Source organism: Ricinus communis, chromosome 3 (genome assembly GCF_019578655.1).
Source record: "Ricinus communis isolate WT05 ecotype wild-type chromosome 3, ASM1957865v1, whole genome shotgun sequence".
NCBI lineage: Eukaryota > Viridiplantae > Streptophyta > Magnoliopsida > Malpighiales > Euphorbiaceae > Ricinus > Ricinus communis.
In genome coordinates, this window is record NC_063258.1 from 25,766,047 (window position 1) to 25,789,851 (window position 23,805).

The window sequence follows — 23,805 nt, forward strand, 5'->3', positions numbered from 1 at the left end:
AAGAAAACGTGTCCAGCAGGACAAGCATTTGCATTTAGTTGATGGGATCCACAATTGCAAATCGGGCCCTTGTGTTTTTACTCTTTTGACTATCAAATCTGGTCTCTTAAAAAATCTTTTACTCTTCTTTTTCTTTTATTTTGAAATTTCCATTAGTCTTTGAATCTTGTATCCAACGCTTCCCACGCTCCCCCTAAGCTGCGTGTACCGTAGACTAGACCGTAGTGTATAAGCAAGCTCTAATAACATAAAAAATGGAAAGAAAAGTCCTTAATAAGATTGCCTTGCCTTTATTCCATTGTTCTTAATCGACTGTGACTTTGTGAGAGAAAAGAGAAGACAGACAGAAACACGTTTACAAATTAACATCTTTTTTTTTTTGTTATTAGAATCCAGTTCAATTTTTTGTTGGAGAACAGCTTCTTCTTTTTTAACGAGCAATTAAACATCATATATACTAATTAATTCCATTTAGTAAAAATCATTATATTCGTTAACATTTTGGACTACAAACATAAGGCAGCAAAATAAAGTATGATTTTACCGATGGTTAATTATTTTATTTTTATTTTTATTCTAATAAGCAAATTTACTTTTATTAAGAGTTCTTTGATTTTTTTAAATGGTTATTAAATATATAATGTATTATTCTTTTTTCATTTTAAATTACTGATTTATTTAAAAAATTATTTAAAGTATATCTAATGTACTATTTATATCTGTCAAACTCTTTATTAAAGAGCAGTGTCATAAAATAATACCCCAAATTGTTTGTTAGATTAGCTACAGTATATATAGCATGGATCATATCTATTTTTTTTTTTTAAGCTTGATCACGTTAATAATAAAAATATTCCAGTTATCAAAAGTCTTTTTGGTATCAGAGCCTAAGTGAGTGGCGAAAAAAAAAAATCATTATGAGTTCCCTTTCACACAATGTCACCAACTTCATTACTCTAAAACTCAAACTAGATAACTGCCCTTTATGGAGAGAACAAGTCTTAGCACTTGCCGAAAACCAAGATTTGATCAGCCATCTCACTAGAGAAACAACTGACCAAGCCAAAGATTCAACACATCAAATGAGACTACATCAACAAACAACAAGACAGCTGAATGGAAAAAATCAGATTGGCTGCTTCGTGGATGGTTGATTGGAACACTTTCAGAAGAAGCACTTGGTCTTGTCATAGGCCAAGACACATCAAAAGCAGTCTCGGATGCCCTGAAAAAGGCATATGCTCAAGACTCTCAAAAAAGGGAGTTCACTTTACGCCAGCAGCTCACATATCTCTGCAAAAATGACAACAACACCATTCTTAAACACATTCAAAAATTCAAAAGCATATGTGACAGTCTTGCAGCAATAGGAAGTCCCATGTTTGACAAAGAGAAGGTATTTCCTTACTCACCAGCCTAGGGCCAAAATATGAATCCTTCACCACAACCATGTTAAAGCCACCTCGACCATCCTATACCGAATTGGTCTCTCTGCTGCAAGGGTATGACCAGATACAAAATTGGTTCACTACTCAAACACCAACTCACCAATTGGCCTTTTATGGACAAAAACACAACCCAGGCTTCACCAATCGCAGGAGTCAAAATAGCTTCAACTCAAGTGGTCGAGGATTTCAAGCACACAATCATAATTCCAGCAATCAAGGAATTCGGAACCATGGCAACACAAATCAAAACAGCAATTGGCAAGGTCTCAAAGCTTGTAAACTAGCCCCACCAAGACAATGAAGAATGACACCAGAAGAAAGAGAGATGTATCGAAATGACACTTGCCAAATCTGTGGAGTCATGGGACATATTGCAAAAATATGCTGGCATTTGGGTAAGTATACGCCAACAGCGGATGAAATTCCTAAAGCATTGGTTGCACTCACTCTTGATAAGACTGTGTATGACACTAAATGGACCGCTGACATTAGAGCATCTCAGCACATGACAAGTAACTCTAAAATGCTGAAAAATAAACGTCCATACTTTGGAAATGTTTCAGTACTCATAGAAAATGACAATCTGTTAGGAATTCAGTCTATAGGTGATACTAGTATTACTAACAGTACTGAAACCTTGCCCTTAAATAATATTTTACATGTGCCTAAACTTTAGAAGAAAATTGCTATCTATTGGTCAACTTACAGATAATTATCTTATTAACTATGAATTTTCTAATGTGGGTTTCCGTGTTAAGGAAAGGGAGACAGGTCACAAGGTGATAATAGGATAACGCAAGGGTGATTTATATATTATTTCTAGTCCACATGAGTTATATTTTTCTAGTAGGTTCAAATTAGGAACTGCCGACTTATGGCATTAACGACTAGGACATCCTCAAGTGTCCACTCTTCGGTTATTATAACAAAAGGGTTTGATTGATGTTCAAGGATCAAATAAGACATAGTCCCTTTGTAATAGTTGTTAATTAGCTAAACTTAGCAGACTTCCTTTTTCATCTTCTGACAATATTAGTTCATAAATTTTTAATAAGATACATTGTGACTTATGGGGTCCATCACCTGTTTTATCACTTGGCAAATTTCGCTATTATGCTTGCATTGTTGATGATTTCTCACGTTATACTTGGCTCATTCCTCTACGAGCAAAATCTGATTTTTTTTATGCTTACTTAGCTTTTGAAAAATATGTTGAAAGGCAATTTGACACAAAAATTAAAATATTTCACTTCGATGAAGGTGGTGAATTTATTAATTCCAGGTTCAATTCTCATTTCCAAGCACAGGGTATTGTTCATCAAATCTCTTGCCCATACACTCCAGAACAAACAGGTATGGTTGAGTGTCGTCATCATATCATTCGAGAGTTGGGTATGGCTATGTTATTACATTGCAACGGTCCTTTATACTTGTGGGTAGAAGTATTTACAACTGTTGTATTTTTAATTAATCGCTTGCCATCCACTGCACTTGATTCTGATACACCTTACTTTAAGCCGCATGGAGTACAACCCAAATATTCTTTCCTTCGAGTCTTTGGCTCAAAATGTTTTCCATACACATGGGATACTCGCAACAATAAATTTAATCCAAAAACTATTCCATGTGTCTACATTGGCTATAGTGATCAAAATAAAGGTTATAAATGCTTTCACCCATCTACACAGAAAATTATTGTCTACAGGCATGTAGTATTTAATGAACGAGAATTTCCATTCAAGAAATGTGCTACTGATACAATCACTTCCTCAAATACAAATTGGATAAGTATTTTTGACTCCTAGACTATTCTTCTTTTTGCTAATACTAACTCGTCCTTGCAGGAATCCATGACCACCGATCCTCGTCTTCCACTATATCCATTGCAGCAATCTACCATGTCTGAAACTGTCACAAATGCAACACCGTCCTTTGCAACATCCACAATGCACTCTTTATTTTTTAAATATAAAGTATCGAATCAATTTGACTCTCTACAAATGAATAACCAAACTTCACTCTTTACTTTATATTTAATAAATATACTACAGATTTTTATACATCTAATTTAATTGATATTTATAATTTTTATTTTTATATTGGTAAGAATTAAAAAGAAAAGAAAAGAGAAATTAAGATTATTAATGTACACGAAAATAAATGCAAGATATATAATAAAATATAAACAGTCTATTGGATTTAAATAAAATATTTTACTTTTTATATGTGAATATTTTTTAGGATGTTCATTATTATAGAAAGAGAAAAGTATGGTTTAACCTTTTAACAATAAGAGATTCCGTATTTTTTTATGACACTTTAGTACCTCGAGAATTATATTATATTTAAATTTATTAATATCGTTAATAGTTTTAAAAATTGAATCTCAAACGTATTGCATAATCAGTTTTCTCAGATGTACAAAGAAATATAGAATTCTCTAGTTTTATCATATCATTTAAAACTCGTCGGAATTGACTAGAATTAAAGAAAAAAAAGTGAATTATGAGACTATTTTTTCTTTCTTTGATATTTCTCTCTAAATTTTATAAAAATTGACATAGCTAGCCTTCTATAAAAGCTAAGTTGGTAATGAGTGAAATGACAGTGAAATTGCAACCAATTAATACTAAATGAATAAACTACAACTATTTAAATAACGGTGTCAGTTAATTTGAATATAAATTATTAATATTTTAATTATCAAAATACTAAAATATCACAAAAAAACTACAAAATTTGATTTTGTATACTTTATAAAATTATTATTTTTTTAAATAAAAAATACCATTAAACATTGCTGTTATATCTAAATTGTTAATCATATCCGAGTATTCATCAATGTTCCTAGCGTGATAGATGCATCAATCCAATGATCTAGATACTAAATTATATCTAAATGTTTTATTTAATTGAATAGAGTATTAATTTAATAAAACTCCAATAATCTATTAGATTTTCTAACAATCCGCTCAATTTAGTAAACCAAATATTAACTTAGTTGGCTCAATTTATGATCTTCTTCATTATTCATCGATACTATCTATGTTTTTTTCTTTTTTTGGTTTTTCTTATTAATTCATTTACATTTTAAGAAAAGCTGATTTTACTGATAAAAGAAAACAAAAGGTTAATTTTGATTGTGGCATAAAGCTGTGTAAATAGTAATGGGCATTATTCTTCAAATTTTGCAAACACACGCAAGTGGCGCGCGTGGTTGCGGGTACGGAAAAAAGAAAATGAAACCCTCACAAATATGCAAGAACAAAGGTCCCAGAAAAGGAACAAAAGAGGGGCAACTGGGTCGGCCAAAAGTGAGGCACTGATTCGGACACTTAAGCTACTGTTGCCTGCACAATGTCCCCTTACCCGCCCTCTTTACTCTGTTTGTTCCCACATCTATTTCTTGGACTTTTCTCTCTTACCTAAATCTATATCTAATAATACTCAGCACCCACTCACTCTCGTCTCAACAAACCCAGAGGAACAAAGCCAGCAGCAAGAAAGAAATCCCAGAAAAAAATTTCAAACTCGAAGAATAACATACCCTTTTCTTGTTCTTTACTTCTTGTTGTTTTGGGGTTTTTCTTTGGCTATTGCATGAACTCATGGAGCTTCAATTGGGTCTTGCTCTTCCAAGCAATACTGTTTTTGGGTTGGACCTAAATAGCTATGTTTACAAGCCTAAAGAGGTTAGTGGCTCAGGCCAAGTGAACTACTGTCTTCAACTGGGTCCGCTCGCATGCTTCTCTAAAGCAAGTAGTAGTACTAGTGATGATTTTTCTAGCAGCAGCAGCAACAACAATAACAACAACAAGAACAGAAAACGCAGCCTTTCTGATGCATTCAATGAAATAACAAGAGATGACCTGCCCCAAACGTTGCCACTTCTGCTCTGGAATAACCAGCCAAATGATCATGAAGACGATGACGATGACGATGTTAATAAACACAACTGCTCTCTTGCCTCTAACAAGTAATTACTTTCTTTATAGCCTTTAAACAACTTCTGTGGTGCAACTCTCATATTTTTGAAAACTGATATATACATATATATATTAATATATTTTCATTTTGTTAGCAGAATTGAGGAGGAAGACAGTGATTGTGGCATAGTAGGATGGCCGCCAATCAAGTACCGGGGAAAGAAGATTCGTGGTATTCGGGCGGTGGACAACGGTTGTGCAGATTGTCATGGTAGGCCATCAAGTTACGTGAAGGTGAAAATGGATGGAGTAGCTATAGCAAGAAAAATTGACCTAAGTCTATATACTTCTTTTCAAGATCTTAAAGACACCTTGCTTCTCATGTTTGGAACTTGTAAGTATTACATATATACATAACAGGTTTTCTTTAAACATTTTTATTTGAAAGATCCTATTATTTCTTGTTCTAATTTGCTTCTCTGTTACAGGCCAAGAAAATTCAACTACCTATAGGCTGGCTTATCAGGACAGAGAAGGTGACTGGCTGCTTGCTGATGATGTTTCTTGGAGGTTAGTTTCATTATGTACAAGAATTTTCCAATCTTCATAATCTTTTCTTTTTCATTTCTTTAATATCTCCAATCTGCTTTGTTTTGCAGAAGTTTTTTTGGGTCGGTCCAACGTCTCAAATTGATGAAGAACAACAACAGTGGGTTATTTAATTAATGCTTTGGGAATATGGTCAATTTTTGTGTAATGTGTTCTGTTTTTCTTTTGGGGGGTATTTTAATTAATTGACACTGCAGATGGAAGATTTTGGAAATTTAAATGACTATATGTAATATATATATAGTTGATGTAGAAAGAACCTATTGGATTAATCTTTGATTCCCACTAGAATTATATAAAGAAATAACATTTATATGATAACTTTCTTCATCTTCTTTTTTAATTGTTCTTACTCCACCTTTCAATGTTCTCTGCAACTGTTTTTTTTTTATTTTTTTTTTTGAGCTTTATTCTCTTATTCTTTTATGCTTAGGTATCTTCCCAACCATTAGTGATAATTATGTTGTTAATTTTTGAAGAACCAGGCTAATTTTACATGGTATCAAGCCTAATTCAATGACCTAAGTTCACACATGCCCTGAATTTGAACTGCTTATAGTGCCAATTCAAATTTAATTCCATTACTTAATTAGTGCATCTGCAGGTGGGTAATAGGTTTAATGCCTGCCTAGCCATTTTCTTTTTCTATGTCTTTTTCTTTCTTTCTTTTTTTTTTTTTTTTTGCAAAAGAATCAAATTCTGCTAGTTAAGAAACAGGAAAAGTTCATGGCATCACATTGGCTAGCTAATTAATTTACTTTTTCCTTTTTCTTTTTAAGACAAAGTTGGGATATAATAATTGACATTCATCACATGCATAATAGTGAAAGAAAGAAAAAAAAAAAAACAAATTTCTTCATGATTGACAGCTTAAGTACTATATTAAACAGAATTACCTTAAAATAAGTGTGAATGCATCTATATTAAATAATGCTATTTGAGACTTTGTCAGTGAAATTGATGATCCAGTCTGAAATGTAGCTACCTTTATATGCAAGATTTCAGCATAATCATATGATGTGGCAGTTTTTCTTTTTTTGGGTTGCAATCTTTTGTTGGTCGTTAAACTTCTTTGTACTATATGAATTATTGCAGAAGACCATAAGGGTCCTTAATCTTTTTATTATAACTTTGTTATTTTATAGATAATTTAACAATTAAGTAAACCCAAAGAACAATACAATTGCAGCTGAAGCTAACTGCTAATAAACAAAAGAATTACAGTAAACAGCATCAATAGATTAAAACTGCAAAAGCAGCCAAAAGTTTATGTTAAAAAAATGGCTGAAACAGTTAATAATTGAATATGTTGGTGGCTTTTTGAAAGGATGTAATTTTTTACCGGTACTTTTTTAAGAAGTTCCAATTTTTAATTGGTGTCATGTTATAAGAGATTATAATCGATCCAAATTATGTATAGATATTTAAAAGTATTTTAAAGTTTTAATGAAATATTTCTATGTATAATATGATGAAACTATATACTTTTATCTCACTTAAGTTTAATTATTTATTTTCATGAATGTTAGCAAAAAGAGAAAAATATGGAGCTAAAAGAAGCTTAATGGGACATGTTCGTATCAAAGCCCAAGATTAAGACGCATGGACTACTAATTACAAGGCTCAAGGGATATTTTAGTCATTTTGTATAATTATTAGGATTTATATTAAGAGTTATTTATGGGATAGTATTTGGTGGAGATTAAGATTTCTAAAGTCTTATCTATTAGATAGACTTAAATTAATATACTAATATTTATGGAAATTTATATAGAGGATGACTATTCTCTATATAAATCTTTGCAAAATCTAATTAAAGAGGAAGGAGAAAGATGAGAGTTTTCTCCTACCTGCTCTCTACACCTACCACCATTATTTTCCCCATAATTCTCTACAATTCTTCATAAACATTTAGTTTTAGTTTTCATTACTTTTTTTAGGATCTAATGAGTTTTTCAAGAAGTTGAGACTCATGACCAATTTTCTTCCTACTTGAAGAAATTTTGAATCTAAATGGAGTTTTTTACTTTTTTTATGTATTTCTATTTAATACCATGATCATTGAGTTAAATATGTTAAGCTAATTTTCATAAGTGTTTAGTTTAGTCTTTTCACTTTTGTATAAATATTGTTATTTATTTATTTAATAAATGATTTTTTTACCTTCATATCTTTATTAATTTCAGTTATTATTGTTAGTTAACCATCATATTAATTTAGCAATAGTAATTGTTATGAAAGTCTTTAGGTTTAAAAGTATTAGAAACATCATATTTACTTCAATCTATATTGATATAAGAAACCTAGGTTGCATCATTAGCTTCAGTGACTTAAAAAAAAAGGCACATCGCTATCTCATTCATTAGATCTAGGCTTAAAGTAAAATAAGGAGATTACTAAGTAAATGACTAGATTAAATATTATTTTTAGCATATAGTTTTAAATTATAAATATTTGCATTTGCATTATATTTCATATTTATTTATTATTTAGTTACTTTACTTTATGAATATCATTCTCTCAAAATATTGATTTAGAGTGTTTAGATTTACTTTTATTGTTTTATATTGATAATTAGTCTTTATAATAAATGACCTCATAATTCCTTTAGAGATCGATCTCGTGGTGAACTTATCCTTACTATAGAAACGATTCGTGCACTTGCGAGTACTAAAAAAGAATTATCAGATTACAACTTTTTTATTCATGGCTTTTCATACTGTTATAAATAAATTAAACCTTTTAAAATTTGATAAAAGACTATTTAGCGTCGCTTATTGTTAAACGAGTTGATTTTAAAATTAGTTTATAAATAAGTGTAAACGTCTATTTATTTATAAATTCGACGAGTATATTTGTAACCTCAAATTTAAATTCATTTTATTCAAAATATTTAAATCATGTATATAAAAAATAAAAATTAGAACATATGAACCTACTACATAAAAAAACATAAGTCATGATTTTTGAATGAAGTCTTTCTAATAAAGAAAAATCATGATTTTTGGTAGTTCAGAAGAGTCATGATGCTTGGCTTTCAACTTTTCAATTTCCATGAATAGCCCTTAGTATCTCTTTTCCATACACATCCTAAATTCCATTTAAGATTTCTTCCTTTTTCTTTTTCCCTTCTCTTTCAACTTCTGAAAGTTTAAAGTCTTCTTCTTAATTAAGTACTGTTTGGTTTGGTTTGCTTTATTTGTATTTTGGGAGATAATCTATGAGCATTGCTAATGGATGAATATCAGTGAGAGGTAGATTTATCATTAAGAAAAAGAGTCAGACTCTAGTCTGATTAACGTTCAGGTTCTTTTAATATTTTGTCTGTTTACATGCATTAAAGTTGTTAATTCTGTTTTTAAGCAATAAATTCATCTTTATTTGCTTTTATTTTAAATCATTTAGGATAATATTTCACACACAAACAAACTGAATATCACGAATTCCAGCAAACGTTAAGCTTATCATACTGCAGAATAACATTAACTGCACAAACGAACAAAAAATATTAAGAATGTGTTGCCTTTCTAATTTCTAACGAATATGGTTAAAGAAGTTTCCTTTTACGGACCATGAAACGTAGAACTGGAGATGGGCTTATCACTTGCGGCTACGCCTGTTCACAGGCCCATTATATGTCCAATCCACTCGGTAAAACTGTTATGTTATGAAAATGTTTTGTGAAACCATACTGTTTTCTTGTGATTTAAGATAACTAGCATTATGCTCGTGCATTGCTTGTATGTATAATTAAATGTATAAATGAAGAATAACTTATTATATATCTTTTAATAGACATATCACAAGTGTTGTATATAGATCTAATTATTATATGCAATATAAATGTAATATTTTAAATAGTAAATAATAGATAGCTTTTTAACAATTATATACGAGTAAAATTTTGTAATATTTATATTTTATTCTACTGATTATATAGATTTAAAAAAATTAATGATTTTATTTTTATTAAAAATAAAATATTAAGGGCACCAAATAATATGACCCCCTTTTAGCACTACGTGACTTAATGACCTCTTTTAGCATTATGTGATATTTAAAATATATCTAGTAGGACGTAAAATAAAGCATATAACTAAATTATTATTGCATCGTATGTTTTACTATTTTGTAATGTAATATAAAAATATATAATGTATTTAATTATATTTTTAATTTGAAATAAATGTTAAAGATTATATATCATGAAATTCTAAAAAGTGAATGCATAAAAAAGCAGAGTAAAAGATATCCATCCAAATATCTATGTCCATAAGTTTAATGTTGACTTGTAGATGACTTAATAACATGAAAACAACCTAATCACAATCTCTCTTTTTCTAGAAAAAAAGAAAAGAAAAGTTTTTCTAGGCCGATATTGGCCATTCAGAGTGAGCAGTAGCCTCTTTATGGTTCAGTAAAAGAAATTAGCTTCTTTATTATTGAATAGATGTACAATTTCCACTTTTTACGAGTGACAATATTATCCCTCAAGTTAGTATTCCTGCCATCGAAGAGCGGTAGTCTAGTTATGGATGGACCTTTATCCAAGTACTGGTATGGTAGACCTTACTGGCGCTTGGCGTGATGGGGGGCGCGATGTCAATCAAAGTTTGCAGATAGAAATTTGGCAAAATGTACATTTTTAGATCATTTAGTTTTACTATTTAACTTAATATTTAAATTTATATTTTTTATATAATTTTAACAATTTTTTTAATATGTAGTTTTATTATATAATAAAAATATTTAAATATTATTAAAAAATAAAATTTAAAATAAAAATAAAAATATTAAACTGATTAGTAATAATAAGTTCAGGATTATGAATTATAAATATGTGTTTGGCTAGAAGTTTCAGGCAGCGTTGATCTATAAATTAGGTTTTCATTTTCCGGCCTTGAATGGAACTAATCCATTATTGAGATGTGTAATATTTAGTTTGTTTGGGCTTTGTTCCTTTTCAAATATGAAAAGCTGAGCCCATTAGTAAAATAAAATTCAATTTATCTCGATTAAAAGATTTAAAAGAAGAAATCACGTCATAATTAGTATCGAAAGGCATCACTTAAAAGTGAATCTAATGGACCCCACCTCATCACTTAAATTAAATAATGTATCTAGTATCCACCGCCGCGCCCTTTCGCCTGCGCTCACTCCTCTGCATCCGAACCCACGAAAACCCAAACAACCTTTCAGAAAATAGTTGCCAAAGAAACACAGTAGTCCACGTAGACTCCATAGTTTAAATCTATCTATAGAGGCTAAGCATCGTTCTCACCGTAGGATATCACTGTCGCTTCACCTCGATGGTTCCAACTTCCACGTGTTCTTTGTCTCTTAGAAAACCGCTCTCTGTGGCTCTGTTAAACTTTAACCAGTGGCCTCAGTTTCTTTTCGCGAATTGAAATGGCGATAAGGACTAAATTGTAATCTTTTATGCACTTACGGGAACCTTCCTTCCTCTTTGTTTTCTTCTTTTTTTCTTTTTTCTTTCTAATTTTGATTTTGATGTATCCCTCTATAAATCTCGCATCTTTATGAAGGTATTGTATTTATATTTCTATTTTTCTGAATTTTTCTCTTTTTCTTTTGTCTCCTTTAATTTCCTTATTCGTTGAATTTTTTTCTTTTTCTTTTGTTATTATATTTGTAGACTTTGTTGCCATATTTTTGTTGGTATAATTGTGATTGGCTGTTTTTCAAGTATGGAATTATATTCATTTCGTGTTATGTTGTTATATTCGGCAATCAATTAGAGTGTTTTAGAAGTATTCTTTTTTTTTTTTTTCCTCTAAACAAGGGTTAGGTTTTTTTTTTTCCTATTTTTGTTGTTGCTTTATTGATTGGTTTATTTTGTGTTTTAAGGACAATAATTATGATTTTCAGCTGTAATTGAAGATAATGTGAAATTCGGATTAAATATAATGTAGAATATTTAACAATAGGAACTGAATCTTTAAATTTATCCCTTTTATTAACTTTAATAGAATGTTCTCAAGTGAAAAAGTTTCTTTGGTTGGATATTTACATTTTGTATTTATTTTTATATACAGTTTGTTTGCCCACAAAGACATCAAGTTGGTCAAATTGGATTGCGGTTTTGTGTATACCAATCTTAAGAGTTTTTAGTCTCTGTATCATTTTAAATAATGCTTCTTTTGTATCTTTTACTATTATTCAATTAGTTTGATTCAAACATTCTGTGTTAGCTTTGATGCTTGTTGCTGCAATTAATGCATTTAGCTTCTTGGTCAACTCTGCTATTATAATATTGTATTTGTTGCTTACCAATTTCAAAATTTTATATTGCTGCAGATACTAGGATTTCATATGCAGGTTTCATTATTTAATATTTATTTAAGCATAGCTTCTCACTTAGCAAAACATTATTGTCAAGGGATCATTTACTCCTTGTTACTTGAAAGTTTCTAGGATCTACTTCCCACCATGTGCAAAGTTTATAATTTGTTTATACACTTCTGCTCATGATGGTTTTATCAGTTGCAGCTAGTCTAATAAGTTTGCCCTTCTGTTTCAGGAACTACATTCTGTTCCTTGCACTCTTCACCAGCTTTTGAGAAAGAGGGGAAGTGGGTTATTTAGGTGTCATCTGTCGAATTAAGCTCAGTTTGTTTTACCATGATATCAGTTAATACTGCCAGTTTTAGATATGCAAAGACACAGCTGGGATAACAAGAATAATGAACGTATCAATCTATAATGATTCAGTTAGCTGTCTTCTCAGATTGTTGTGTGCAAATTATCTAATACAAGAATAGGCTTTTTTGGAAATCAGCTCCAAGCTGTTTTTTTCTTACCAGGTTTGCCTCAATAACTTAACACTCTTTTCTGGTCCTTCTTGTTACATTCGATGTATTGCTGAGGACATGTCATGCATGTCTTGCATTACATAGCATATGCTTGATTGTTTAACCTAATGCTGCAAAACCAAGAGTGTAATTCAATCACTTGCACAACCAATTGTGATGAATTAATCATGGAAAGTACTAGAGATATTCAACTCTACTGTTCAATATGTTTATTCCTATGTGAAATGTGGCATTTCTCATTTCCACGTTCTCTGTGCTTTATAACTATTAAAGATAAACATTGGTTTATAGTGATATATATCTGTTAGAGAGAAAGATAAGGGTTTATCTTCCTCTCTAACAGATATAAATCAGTACAAACAATGTTTGTCTCTAATAATAACAAGCGTCACAGATCTAATAGCTTAATACAAGTTGTAGGAATTTTTTATTTAGTAACAAATATACTTTTAACAGTAGGAAACTCAAAAAGCCTACTTATAAATTCCTATTATGTTAGAATCTAGTATTTTAATTAGTAAAGGATTAAGGGACTTCTTTGTTTCAGTTCGTCATGAAAGGTTGCTGCTTTTAAGGTATTTTAATTTATGATTAAATGAAATCGTTTTTAAGTGTGAAAGCTTGTGTTCGTCTGCCTACATATGTTATAACAAATTCATTGTAGAAAAGCAATTGCATGAACTGGAATAGTATTTGCTTTTGACCACACTCAACAATAATTTCCTTCTCACTGAATATATATTGTGGAGCTTAGTTAATGAGTTGTTATGCAGGTGATTATGGAGCAATGATTCTTGGGGTAACTGTGCTGTGCCTTATATCACCTCATTATCTTTCTACTTTAAAGCATGGCCCCTCGACCTCTTCACTTAACCTCCAAAAGAGCACCTTGGAAGCTTTTCTTTCTGATACTTCTGGTACTAGTGCCAATTTGCGTGATTGGAATCTTCGTACATATCCAGAAAATCTCCTACTTTTTCCGTCCACTTTGGGACAATCCCCCTCCTCCTTTCAAGCGCTTACCTCACTATTATGCAGAAAATGTTTCAATGGAACATCTTTGTGACCTGCATGGTTGGTCTCTACGAAGTGAACCTCGCCGTATCTTCGATGGTATCATCTTCAACAATGAGCTGGACATTCTTGATATTAGATGGCATGAGCTTCATCCCTACGTAACTAAATTTGTAATCCTCGAGTCCAACACCACTTTCACAGGAATTCCCAAACCCCTGTTCTTTGCCTCAAACCGAAACCGGTTCTCCTTTGCTGAGGACAAGATTGTCCATGGTGTATTTGCTGGCCGTACTGCTATCCACGGGCTAAGTGAAGACCCTTTTGTGCTAGAGTCAGAGCAGCGGGCAGCTATGAATAGTTTGATTATACGTTCAGGAATTTCACATGGAGACTTGCTTATTATGTCAGACACTGATGAGATTCCTAGCCCACACACTCTGAAACTACTACAATGGTGTGATGCAATACCTCCAGTCTTGCATCTAGAGCTCAGGCACTACATGTACTCATTTGAGTTTCCTGTAGATTACAGTAGCTGGCGTGCATCAGTCAATGTTTATGGCCCTTGGACAAGATACCAGCATTCACGCCAGACTGACCTTATCTTTTCTGATGCCGGATGGCATTGTAGCTTTTGCTTTCGACGACTTAAGGAAATTGTGTTTAAGATGACTGCTTACAGCCATGCAGACAGAGTGAGAAGAAAAGATTTTCTAGATTACTCTAGGATTCAGAAACTCATTTGCAACGGAGACGACCTCTTTGATATGTTGCCAGAGGAGTATTCATTTCAGGAATTGATTAAGAAGATGGGTCCAATCCCTCGCTCAGCTTCTGCAGTGCATCTTCCTGCTTATTTGATAGAAAATGCAGATAATTTTAGATTTCTTCTTCCTGGGGGCTGTTTAAGATCGCCAAAATGAAGATTTTTGGCAAGTCCCAACTAATGAGGCATAAAACATTTAGATATCAGCGCAGTACTTGCTTTTCTTTTTCTGTCAAGTTTAGGCCTTGGGTACATGCACAGGAGATTCAAATTCAAGTTCTTATCACCAGCAACATTGTGTAGCAGTTTAGCTCAGAACAAGCAAAGGCGCAAGTCTTAATATGTAATTCTTGTGATGGGTTGTTTTAGAAAGACACAATTCAAAATCAATCATTGCATATTGAAGAAATGGGTAGATTCTCATTCTTGGCCTTGATGGAAAATCAAAAGGCCTTTATGTTATATCTCCTTTTATATTCTTGGCCTTTTTTCCAGTGATTACCCCTCTGTTATTGGTCTTTTACGAGTTGGAACAATATTTGATACCTGCCTGTGCTGTCAAGATACTGCAGTCCCCAAACTTGCGACCATTTATCCTTTTCATGTGCTGCTTCCATAACAGCGAAGGTATGCCTTAGCTTTGCCGGTTTGGCAGTAAAGAATTGGCATTAACTCAGGTCCAATCCAGCACACATAGATGGAGTATTTGGCTATTTGATACTTGCTTTTTATGCCCTCTCCTTTTTCTTTTCTTTTTTCCTTAGAATCAATCAATCTTTAAGGGGGTTTTCATATGAAAGGTTGATCTGGGCTTTTGGCATAGGAAAAGGTAACTTGTCAAAAGCATATCTACTCATGTTTTTACAATGGAATATCTCATTTTTATTCACTTGAAACCTCAAATACTATGGAGAATTAAAGATGTGTGACATTTAACCCCTATTTTAATTTTATTTTGTTCCGGCTTAGCTACTTTACAACTTGTCCTTTCTCTGTGCAGAGGATTTATCATGTAATATAAATAAATATAGACGACCACAAACCATGATTGATCACATGGTGCCAATATTTTGTGTGCCCACATTGATAAAATACAGTAAAACCTTTTTAACAATTAACATATTTCATGGATTAGAAAATTATTTAAATACTAAATTTATTAATGTATAATAAAAAAAAAATTATAAAGATAGTTATAGTGTTTGTATCCAAAGTAAATTAAGCAAATATGCGGCTTTTATATTAATAAATAATTACATAAAAAAATGATGTCTATAAACTTCAAAAAAGACCTTTGGGCACCAATGCTGATCGAGTTCTTTTGCTTGCCCACATTTTGACATTTCTTAAAATATTCTCTTAATTGTGGAATAATTTTCAATATAGAATAAAATTGATTACCTTTTACATCTAACATCACTTCCCTAAGATTCTTGTTTTTCTTGGCGAAATCCTATAAATACGATCGATAGAAACAAATTGGGGCATAGGGTTTGAATGATTCAATTTTCTATGATGCAGCAATAAAATCCATATTAAGTGCTTTTTCTTTTATTGGGCACCGGACATTGTATTATTATGGTCCCATAAAAAAGAAAAGGGGGAAATTTAAGAATAAAAATAAAAACCAGGCGAAGGACAAACCTGAGTAAGTGCTTTGCAATTTCCTAATCTTGTTTTCATCCAAACAAAGACAACAATCTCTCTCTTCCCTTTTTCTTTCTCATTTCTTTTCCTTCTCTCTGTTTTTATTTGGTTAGTTTAGTGCTTTCTTTTTCTAAATTCTAATTCAACAGCTAACATCACGCAACACGTTAATGCATTTCTATTATATCTTTGTTCTTTTTTCTTTTTTATAAAAGTAAAGACAAGTGACATTTTGACTTGAGAATTAAAAAAAAATATTTACTTTTTGGTAATTAAATTTTGATCTTATAAGCTGTAAGATAATAATTTCATTTTATAAGAATTATTAGAGATTTCACGTTACAAAAAAAAAATAAAAAATTATAATAGTTAAGATCTAACTAATCAAGTCGGCGATAGAGATTGGAAAAGTGTTTTTTCAATCTCTATATTTATTTTTTAAATTTTAAAAATTATTTTTTCTATAAGTAGATGAATTGATTTTTTTTAAAAGTAAGTTTGAAGAAAACAATTTATAGAAATTAAAGGATTTAATATACTGAATAAAAAAAGTTCCAGACCTATTGTTTGAACACCCAACAATATTTTATACCTTGCCCTTATAAACTCTAGTTGTCTCTTTTTTTCTCTCATTTTCTTATTTTTCATTAAAATTTTATTTTTTAGACTACCGTCGATCACTTTTTGATCGTCAATGGTCATTTTTTTCTTCTTATTATATATTAATTAGTTTAATTTATAAATATTAGTGCTTTAAGGAGTTTTATGATACTTCGTTATAGGGGCATTGAGTTATTCTTTTGCAAGAGTTTTATGGTCCTCAATTACATTAGTGTAGAATTATCCCTCTTTATGAATAAAGAAAAAATAAATTCAATTGGACATTCAAACAAGCGAGCTCATCAAAAAACACTTATAAAGTCAATATATAGCTTAATGTTACCGTGTGAAATATTTCTCCGAAAAAATCACAATTTTCTCCTTTGTATCATGATTGATAATTGTTATAAATAAATATTTTATATTTATTTTTATTTTTTATATAAAATTTATCTATCAACCCTCATGCAATATTCATATTTCTCCAAAAAAACTAATCAAATTACTAATTTTATTTATTTTAGTATTTATCCGAACTCAAATCCAATTATGTTTTATTCATTCACTTAAAGCCTACCTTAATCAATTAATTTAATTTTTATTAAAACATTGAGTAAAAATTAAACACAAATATACTAATAAATTAGTTTTTTCTTTTCTCAGTCTACCTTATTGGCTACAACTGTGAACTGTGATAATAATTTTGAGAAATGTTGGAGAAATACGTGTAAGAAAAAGAAGAAAGAATTAGAGGTTTGACCCAGAGAAAAGCAGTAATTGGAGAATAAGAAAAAGAGATTCAAAAAGAAACATTTGAGGAAAGTAGACAGAAAACGCAGTGCTATCTGTGGCAGTGGAAGACATTGACGAGTTCAAAAGAAACTCAAGTGAAAGTGACAACAGTTGGTCCCTATTCTTCTTTTTATATATCATTTTTGATGTTATTTTTGCTGCCTTTTCCCCATTGAAAAGAAAGCACTGCCACTTCTAATTAAATTTGGACCCAAATCATTTTTCCAACTTTCTATTCGTTCCAAAATCAGTTTTTTTTTTAGTACAATTAACTAATTCGCCATTTATAGAGTTTATGAATTGAGAGATTTATTCAAAATTGGCCAAAAATCTATATTTATTGACTAAATAAATTGACCAAAAAAACCCAACTGCTCTCTAAATTTCAAAGTCATCGTTGCTAGTGATACTAGGAAATGACTCATAATGAGTTATTACAAAATTAAATTAGATCAAGAGTAAAAAGTTTTGATGAAATTAAATTCAAAGACTAAGTTTCAAGAGAATTAAATTTTGAAAAATAGTTAGGGGCCAAAATGACCCATTAGCTGCCACTGTTTGTCACATTTACCTACAAATTTCAGTCATTCTCATGGACCAAACAAAAGCCAACATAATGATATTGCCAAAATTAGGCAAATAACGCATTTGCACCTTTTCTTTATAATAAACATTAACAATGCTTTTCATTAATTGTAGCAAATCTTCCTACAACCACCAAAAAAACTTACCATTCAAAAATAATGCTATTAGGCTAATTGTGCCATAATTACAAGAAAAATGACTCTTTTTGGTTTTTCTTAAAAGAAATTATATATATTTCTTTTAGAATACGTTCATTATAGTTAACTTTTCAGTTGAGTTAATCGATTAACATTTTTTCTAAATGAGATTTAAATGCTAATCCTCTTTCAAGTAGGTCAGCCATACAAAATGAATCCCATTATTTTTAGCTAATTAGTAATTATTAGTTAGTAATTGTAATGTACTTGTTAAAGCTAGTTAGTTATATCTTTTTAGTTTTAAATCATTATTATTTTAATTAACTTCAAATTTCAATTCCATGGTTGTGTGTTTAGGATTTCATGCTTAAATTTCTTTTTGTGATCATTATCAATTTTAAGATATGAAATTTCAAATTTCTTTGTAAGAATAAAAACCAATATATCAATTTTCATTATTTATTTTTTTGGTTAGCGAAAAACAGAAAAAAAATGCAAAAACAGAAGAGGGAGCATGTGACCCAAATCATACATGAAAAGCCTCCCCTAGCATATGCGCCACACTATGATTAAAAAGGGAGCGTGCACATGTGATCAAAACTCCTGTCTTTTGTGGATAAAAACAAAAGCATCTGATTGAAGCCGTTTAAATTGTCTTGCGTCACACTGAATTGACGTGCGGTATTTTGTTTTGTTTTATGTTATTATCTCGCGATACGATAAAAAGGAAATTAATCAAAAGACACTTTTATCTCTTTCTCTCTTTTTCATGGCTCATCTCTTTACTTTATCCATTTTATTTTTAATGGACGTCTCCCACACGCCTTTTATAAAATAAAATAATCTTTTTTATGTATTATTTAAAATTCAACGGCAGAAGATTTCTTTCAGCCAGGTTCCGATGCTTCGGCTCTTATTCCACGTGGCTACGTGGGACTAAGTGTTCAATTTTTGCCCTTTCTCACACATACCAAGCTCAAAACCACAGTTGTGTAATGTAGTTATAGGTTAATTCCGAACCACAATCTTAGTTTCCGACGTATATATTTGTGATATAAATGGATTAATCGGATTATACACCAATAAAAACTCAGTTTAACATATTGATTTTATTTAATCTGTGACTGATATAAATAAACACTGTTATATATATATATATATATATATATATATATATATATATATATATATATGAAAGACACTGATTTCATCACTTTTAAATAATAATTTAAATCATATCTTTCTAAATCTAAAAATGCATTGTTAGAAATTAAATTTTATTATTATTTTAATTTATAGTCCAATTTTAATTTGTATGGATATAAAAAACTATTTCCTTTCATAGTTTTGCCATTAGTTTTTATTATTTTCTACTTTGATTATGAACTATCGATATTAATTTTATGAGACTTGTCAATTTATTTATTATTACTACATAACTTTTAGTTATTAATATTTAAATAAAACAATTTAGTAACAACAATATAATTCACAAAATTTGTATTTGTAAAGTATCAGAGTTGAAATTTAAATTTAAATAATAATATTTTTATTCATAAGTACTATAAGAATTAAAAAATATTAAATTATATTATAAAATAAAAAAGTAGTTTTTTCTGACTGATTTAATATTAATTTATGCATAACATAAAAAAGAATAAATGGTCCATTTAATCTCTAAATTTATGTACAAGCGTTAAATATATTTAATTTTTTTTTTTCAATAAATGGCCCTCTGAACATATGTCTAAGAGTCAAATACATTCAACTTGTATCTAAATATCAAATACATCTAATTTTTTTAAATAGAATAACTTTAGAATTTTAGATTTTAATTGAATTATAAAATTAAAAAAATAATTATTTTATTAATTTACTAATACAATATCTAGTGACACATTTATATAAAAGCATATTTAACAAAATAAAATTTAAGGATTATTAATGAAATAAATATTATTTTAAATTTTTATAATTTAAAAATTTAATATTATTTTATTTTTTAAAAATATTTAAATTTGATATATTTGACTTTTGGATACAAATTTATGAGGTTAATTGCTGAAAAGTTTAAATTAAATGTATTTAATTTTTAAATATAAATTTTAAAAATTATTTATTAAGAAAAATTTAAAATAAATATTATTTAATTTCTGAATTTAAAATTTAAAAATTATTTATTAAAAAATTTAAAAGGAGTGTATTTAATCTCTATATATGAGTTCCGGGGCCAAATTCATCCTTTGTTATATTGCATGTCTAGTGTTGTATGTAATAAGAAAAAAAGGAAAAAATAAAAGGAAAATGACAGTAAAGGAGTTAGCGCGTGGGGCATAAGAGTCCCAGAAAAGGAAAAACAATCCTAAAGAAGCCAAATTAAATGCAAAAAGGATTTGCATTCTTTCATTGCCATTTATGATTCACCAACGCCCAATCCAAATAAATAATTATGCAAATCCTCATTATCTAAATTTAACTTATTCACACCCAAAAGAGGAAATTATAACTTATGGTAATGCCCAAATTAAAGTGATCATAAAATCATCATATATCCTTTTGGGTTTTTATTTTTCAATATGAAATGTTATTGCTTTTATATATATAATAAGGGCTAATGGAGGACTAACATCACTAGGAATCTCATAACTAATGGGAAATATTATGCATACAATAATTTTGAAAATTAGGATTTCTTAGAAAATTATATCTAAAATTATAGTCATAGTGTTTGTAGTAATGGTTTCTTCAATTAATCAACCGATATAAATAATACATATTTTTTAGTGGTTTAATTTTTCGCTAAAAAAATGATAATAAAATCGCCTAACAAATAGTGAAAATTAGGATTATCTAATATACTTTAGTGTTTAAATTAGCCAATGATGGATCCACCTAGAAATCTAGAAAATGAATTATATAATTCATTACATATATTATCACACTCTTAGTTTCATGTAATATTTTTTTTTAAATGTACTAATAAAAAGAATATACTATTTCACTTTAGTTGCAACAATTGCACACCTCAATTTATTCTTTTCCATAATTTTACACTTTCTTTTGTTGAACATAATCTAATACTTTAAACTGATTTAGTTTAAAAGTTTAAAGATGTTAATAAAATAGTAAAACAATGAAATAAATTAGTTTTATAAGAAGCATTCAAATATAGAATTTAAAATTGAGGTGTGTAACAAATTCATAAAACTTTTGTCATGTTTTGAACAAATAAAATAAATAAGATGATATAAGAATATGTACAATAATATCTTTTTTATTTTAGAAAGTATTATTTTTAATAAAAAGTATATATTTATAAGTATCTAAATATAAAAATCAATAAACTTTATTAAATCTAATAAACTCTATATATTTTACTATTTATTTACTTTTTTATAATATTAATATTTTTTACTTTTTTAAATTATTGCCTATAAGAAATAGAATTCAAAATATCGGTTAATAAAATATATAAAATTCATAGCAAATTTATGAAACTTACCGTAGAGAATGAAGTTTGACTTTTTAAATATAAAAAGTCAATTCAACTATTTACTTCATATTTAAAGAAATAAAATCTTATTTTATTAAATTACTCTTCAAAATAAATAATTTAACATATATAGATAATATATTAAAAAATATAAATATATTCATTAATATACGTGATTATTTATTTATTATATTTATTTGTACGTGAATTTTTCTTATCAAATCCTATTATCAATTCTTTGAATTTTTAAATTCTAAATTTTTATTTTTATTTTTATATTTTTATTTTAATTAATAAATTTCTCTATATATTTTACGATCGATTCTATCTAGCTATTGTTATTTTTACTTTTATTTTTAATTTTTGATAAAAATAAAAATATAAAAATCTATTAAAATAAAATTAAAAATTTTAAAATTTTAAATATATACTTTTTCATTTTCTTTTCACAGTATCTTTCATTATTAGTGTAGCGCAATCATGATGCCGTTTTTTTTATAAAGTTCAAGGTAAAGTAAATACAGATATATCTTTCATTTTTATTTTAATTAATCCTAAATTATAATGTATTTTCTTTTTTAAGTTGTTAATTTAGTAAATAATTCTTTTAAATATTTTTTATTAATTAATATAAATGTTTTTATATTGATTTATTTTTATATTTTATAGTTTAGAGTTGTAAACTTTTGATGATCGTGTAAGAAAATATCTATTATTTATTAATAATAAAAAAATTATAGAAATAAAAGTAGATAACCATCAATGTCTTACCGGGTAATCATTCGTATGAACTTGGAGGCGTCAGATGCATTCACGAGCATTTGTCTTCATACGAATCAATCATATACCAATTTAGCACAGTAAATTAACCAAATAAGGAAATTAGTATCAGTTTTAACCTTTTATATTAAAAACAAATGATTGGTTTGTTTAACCAGCATAAATATTACTCTTTCATCCCAATTTACTATTTCATTTTCAATTTGCATAAATATTACTCTTTCATCCTAATTTACTAAAATTTTAATTTTAAAGCAAAATAAAATGTGAAATTAATTACATATGATGACACCTATGTTAATTAAGAATAGTTTTTTTTATATAATTTATTACTAAACTAATAATTAAAAAATAAAACTTTATAATCATTCGAAGGTACTATAGGTGTACCATATAAATTTATAACCATTGATATCATTTTAATCTTAATAATATAACTAAATACTATATTAGTAAATTATATATAATACCTAATTATTAATTAATTAAATAGATTATTTTGCTTATTAAATTTTTTATTTATTCTTAAAATTTGATTAGTGGTTCTTGATAACTATATAATTCAACTATAAAATTTTAATTCGTATAAATAACTAAAAATTATATATAAATTTATTGAAAATCTATATTAGTAGAAGAATATATGAAAAAAAATACATTAAATTCTTTTAAAAATACCATACAAAATTTCCACTATAACATATATTCAATAATCAATACATGAAATTTTAATATATATAAAAAGGATTATACTAAAAAGTAATTTGTATAGAATTTTTGACGTATCTATTTGTATCGAGTCTTATATTTTACAACTTCTTAAGACATTATTTTCTGTCTTGTATAGGAATAATTGATAATAATACATTATATCTGGATTAAAATGTGGGAGAAATCACAAATATTATATACAACCAACAAATAACTTTCAAATGGAAAGGTTATTCTTTACATGTTGTAGTTGTTCAAATGCAAATTATAGTCTTCATTCTTATGGCAGCAAGCGATATTCTTTCTCTCAAAATATACACAAATGAAAGTTTAACTACTAAATAAGCATTTTCATACAATTCCTTAGAATTTGATTGATTGATTTTTTTTTTTCATCTGCATATATAGTCAATATACTGCTTTGCAACCATTTAATCTATCGATTTATTTTTTTCAATTAA

The 23,805-nt window shown here is 28.7% G+C and overlaps 2 protein-coding genes across 3 annotated transcripts; both read left to right on the forward strand.

Moving 5' to 3' along the window:
- The first annotated feature begins 4,866 nt into the window (after positions 1-4,866).
- LOC8270199 (auxin-responsive protein IAA29) lies at positions 4,867-6,304 on the forward strand. 2 transcript variants are annotated; one of them, XM_015724189.3, is made up of 4 exons: positions 4,867-5,424; positions 5,530-5,768; positions 5,863-5,944; positions 6,034-6,304. In XM_015724189.3, exons 1-4 carry the CDS (start codon positions 5,057-5,059, stop codon positions 6,098-6,100), a joined length of 756 nt encoding a protein of 251 aa, XP_015579675.2. In that variant the 5' UTR covers positions 4,867-5,056; the 3' UTR covers positions 6,101-6,304. The 2 variants fall into 2 exon arrangements, with proteins under 2 accessions (XP_015579675.2, XP_002527176.2); XM_002527130.4 differs by having other exon boundaries at positions 4,884-5,424; positions 5,533-5,768.
- A 4,853-nt stretch (positions 6,305-11,157) lies between these two features.
- Positions 11,158-15,061, forward strand: LOC8270200 (beta-1,4-mannosyl-glycoprotein 4-beta-N-acetylglucosaminyltransferase). The gene is made up of 3 exons (XM_015724188.3): positions 11,158-11,529; positions 12,525-12,807; positions 13,590-15,061. Exon 3 carries the CDS (start codon positions 13,665-13,667, stop codon positions 14,754-14,756), a length of 1,092 nt encoding a protein of 363 aa, XP_015579674.2. The 5' UTR covers positions 11,158-11,529; positions 12,525-12,807; positions 13,590-13,664; the 3' UTR covers positions 14,757-15,061.
- The last annotated feature ends 8,744 nt before the right edge of the window (positions 15,062-23,805 follow it).

Coding starts and splice junctions, on each gene's coding strand:
- LOC8270199 (XM_015724189.3), top strand. CDS start 5,057: ATGGAGCTTCAATTGGGTCTTGCTCTTCCAAGCAATACTGTTTTTGGG. Junction 5,425..5,529: donor TGCTCTCTTGCCTCTAACAA/GTAATTACTTTC, acceptor TCATTTTGTTAG/CAGAATTGAGGAGGAAGACA. Junction 5,945..6,033: donor GCTGATGATGTTTCTTGGAG/GTTAGTTTCATT, acceptor TTTGTTTTGCAG/AAGTTTTTTTGGGTCGGTCC.
- LOC8270200 (XM_015724188.3), top strand. CDS start 13,665: ATGGCCCCTCGACCTCTTCACTTAACCTCCAAAAGAGCACCTTGGAAG.